Raw genomic sequence first — 3,583 nt, forward strand, 5'->3', positions numbered from 1 at the left:
CTGTGTTTTCTGTGTATTTAATTTCATTGGTGTGTGATTCTTTGAAAAATAATTAGTTCATTAGAAATTAATAATTAAATTAATAAGAAATTCATTAATTTGTAAGAATTGAATATATTAGATAAATTAGAACAAGAAATTAATTAGAAAATGTCATAGGAAGAAATTAATAATTTGAGAAATAATTATATTAAAGATAAGAAATTAGTTAGAAATTAATTAATCCATAAGAAATTAAGAAATCAGAATAAGAAATGAATAATTAGAAAGAATTGAATAATAATTGAATAATTCATAGGAAATGAATAGATTAATAAGAAATTAGAATACAAAATCATAAGAAATTAATTTTGTAAGAAGAATTTAATAATTAGCTTAAAAATAAAAAAATACATTAAGAAACGATTAGAAAATAAGAAATTAATAATTAGATAAATAAATTATAAGGAATAATTAGACATTTATTTATTTATTAAGAAAATAGAGAAATAATAAGAAATGCGTAATCCATAAGAAGAAATTCATGATTTTATCAAAAATGAGAAATTAGAATAATTCATAAGAACAAATGAATAAGATAATGAGAAATTAGAATGAGGAATAATAATTAGACATTCATTAAGAAGAAATTAGAATAAGGAAATTAATAACTAGAAATAAGAATTGAATAATTAGATTCAAAATAAGAAATTACTCAAATTACAATATTAAGAACTGAAGAAATGAATTCATAAGAACAAATTAGTCATTTGAATAATAAGAAACAAATCCCTCCATGAAAATGATGTCAATGCAAAGAAATGTTATTGCTCAGAAAAACTTGCTTTATTGTCTTTATGCAGAATATAATTTGCTATTGTCTTTTTCGGAGTGTATTATGAACACACTGCAGTTTATCAGCCTTATGAAATCATTTTATTGACACAAAATAAGCATCAAGTAAGGTACAGTATTACATTATTAGCCTTCCTCCTCCCACCACATCTATCTCTCTCGTCCTCTTTTGTGTCCGTCGGTTTTGTTTTTCGGAGCCGCGGAATTATTTCGTACGTATTGAGTCTTTCCGGTTCTCATCTGATGAAACCCGCAGTGTTTCCTCTTGGGCACGAACTCCAGCGCCGCCTTCCAGTTCCCCGTGTCTTTCACGGTGCTCAAGATGCGTATCATCTGATCCAGGGTCAGGTTCTTGGCTCCACAGTCCCAGTCCAGATACTCGTCCAGCGGGAGCCGCGCGGTGGCTAGCTGGAGGCGTTTAGCGTTAGCTAGCGAGACGCCGGACTGGATGGATCGGTCCACGATGGCGCCGACGACGTAAACCTTCCTGTGGTCGAACTGGCGGAGAACGGTGGGCGAGTCCGCGGTGAGATACACCAGATCCTCGCGGGGAAACACGTCCGCGGGTTGGCTCGCTGTGTCTGTGATTAGCATCCGCTCCCATGTTTCGGCGCCGTAGCGCTTGAGGAGCTCGCGGTGATACGCGCCGCCCGGCGTTAGCCCGCAGAAGTGCAGGTGAAACGGGTCTGAGGATCGTCGGTTGAATCCTTCGGTCTCCATCAGCTGAGACACGGCGTTCTCCATCTCGCGGCGCGTCATGTGACGCTCGTAGCTCATATCGTAGACTAGCGGCTGCCCGAAACACATAGCCTGCGCCGCGCGCCAGTTCTGCAACCGATCCAAGGAACCGCTCCAGAACTTCATGAGAAACGTGTTCTTTAGTTCCCGCTCTTCTCCGTCTGTGATCCTCTCAGGTTTCGGCTTATTCTCGCGCTTCTCTTTCTTCGAGATCTTGTGCAATTCTTTGATGGCGAGGAACTTGAGGAACTTCTTCTTAGCGGATTTGGTGGTTAGCGCCGCGAGATCCTGGAGCTGCTCGTCCGTGATGTCCTTGGGAACGAACTTCCCGGCCTGATGCCACATCTCCACCAGCTCGCGGTTGAAGTCTAGCGCGGACGGACTCGGGTCGCTCTGGTGCTCAGGCAGAGCTTGAGTCTTCATCACGGTCTTCCACACGTCCAGGTCCAGCTTCTCCGCCTCTTCATCATCTCTCCCGGTGGTCCGAGAAGTGCCGATGGATCTGAGGAGCGTCTGAACCGGAGCGCGAGAGCAGATCCGCCTCACCGCTAGCGAACACGAGCGCAGGAACATCACGTCAAACACCTGAGGAAACACACACTGAGTTAACGTGATAAAGGGTTAATTCAGCCAGAAATTATCCCATAATTCACTCGCCCTCGAGCCATCCTAGTGTTTATGACTTTCTTCTTTCAGCCGAACACAATCAGAGTTATATTAAACAATATATCAATATAACAATAATCCACACGCCTGCAGGGGTTAATACAGGCCTTCTGAAGACAAGAAACATATCCATATTTATAACTTTGTAAACTAATCACAGGCTTCTGGTAACAGTTGTACACCAGTCGAGTTCTGGAGGAAGAGTGACCTCTGACCCGACGCATGACGAGTGACCTCTGACCCGACGCATGACGAGTGAACTCTGACCCGACGAGTGACCTCTGACCCGACGCATGAGTGACCTCTGACCCGACGCATGACGAGTGACCTCTGACCCGACGCATGACGAGTGATCTCTGACCCGACGCATGACGAGTGACCTCTGACCCGACACATGAGTGACCTCTGACCCGACGCATGAGTGACCTCTGACCCGACGCATGACGAGTGACCTCTGACCCGACGCATGAGTGACCTCTGACCCGACGCATGACGAGTGATCTCTGACCCGACGCATGACGAGTGATCTCTGACCCGACGCATGACGAGTGATCTCTGACCCGACGCATGAGTGACCTCTGACCCGACGAGTGAACTCTGACCCGACGAGTGACCTCTGACCCGACGCATGAGTGACCTCTGACCCAACACATGGCCTTTGACCTGACGCATGACAAGTGACCTCTGACCCGACGTTTAACATCTGACCCAACGCATGAGTGACCTCTGACCCAACGCATGAATGACCTCTGACCCGACGAGTAACCTCTGACCCAACACATGACCTTTGACCTGACGCATGATGAGTAACCTCTGACCCAACATATGGCCTTTGACCTGACGCATGACAAGTGACCTCTGACCCGACGTTTAACATCTGACCCAACGCATGAGTGACCTCTGACCCAACGAGTAACCTCTGACCCAACACATGACCTTTGACCTGACGCATGATGAGTGACCTCTGACCCAAAGCATGACCTTTGACCTGACGCATGACAAGTGACCTCTGACCCAACGTTTAACATCTGACCCAACGCATGATGAGTGACCTCTGACCCGACGCATGAGTGACCTCTGACCCAACGAGTAACCTCTGACCCAACACATGACCTTTGACCTGACGCATGATGAGTGACCTCTGACCCGGCGCATGACCTTTGACCTGACACATGACCTCTGACCCGGCGCATATCGTATTGACGAACACGGAAGCGCAAAGGATCGAGCAAAACAAAACACCGGTCACGAATTACAGTCTAAAGGAGGATTTTTAAAGAGAAAAGTGGGAGGAGCTTCAGTTTGTTTGAACCGTTAGAGACGTCGACTCTCACCTGAGCTTACA

General features: G+C 45.2%; 1 protein-coding gene across 3 annotated transcripts in view; it reads right to left on the minus strand.

Moving 5' to 3' along the window:
- Nucleotides 1-722: 722 nt before the first annotated feature.
- Nucleotides 723-3,583, minus strand: part of trmt10c (tRNA methyltransferase 10C, mitochondrial RNase P subunit) — a 4,712-nt gene continuing 1,851 nt past the window's right edge. The window contains exon 3 of one of the 3 annotated variants that reach the window (XM_081361831.1): nucleotides 723-2,157. In XM_081361831.1, the coding sequence (XP_081217957.1) occupies nucleotides 985-2,157 (1,173 nt within the window). In that variant the 3' untranslated portion in view covers nucleotides 723-984. Of the gene's footprint in view, nucleotides 2,173-3,583 lie in introns of all 3 variants that reach the window. The other 2 variants (XM_081361830.1, XM_081361829.1) reach the window with 2 other exon arrangements.

This window comes from Scardinius erythrophthalmus, assembly GCF_964197995.2.
Source record: "Scardinius erythrophthalmus genome assembly, chromosome: 3".
Lineage (NCBI taxonomy): Eukaryota > Metazoa > Chordata > Actinopteri > Cypriniformes > Leuciscidae > Scardinius > Scardinius erythrophthalmus.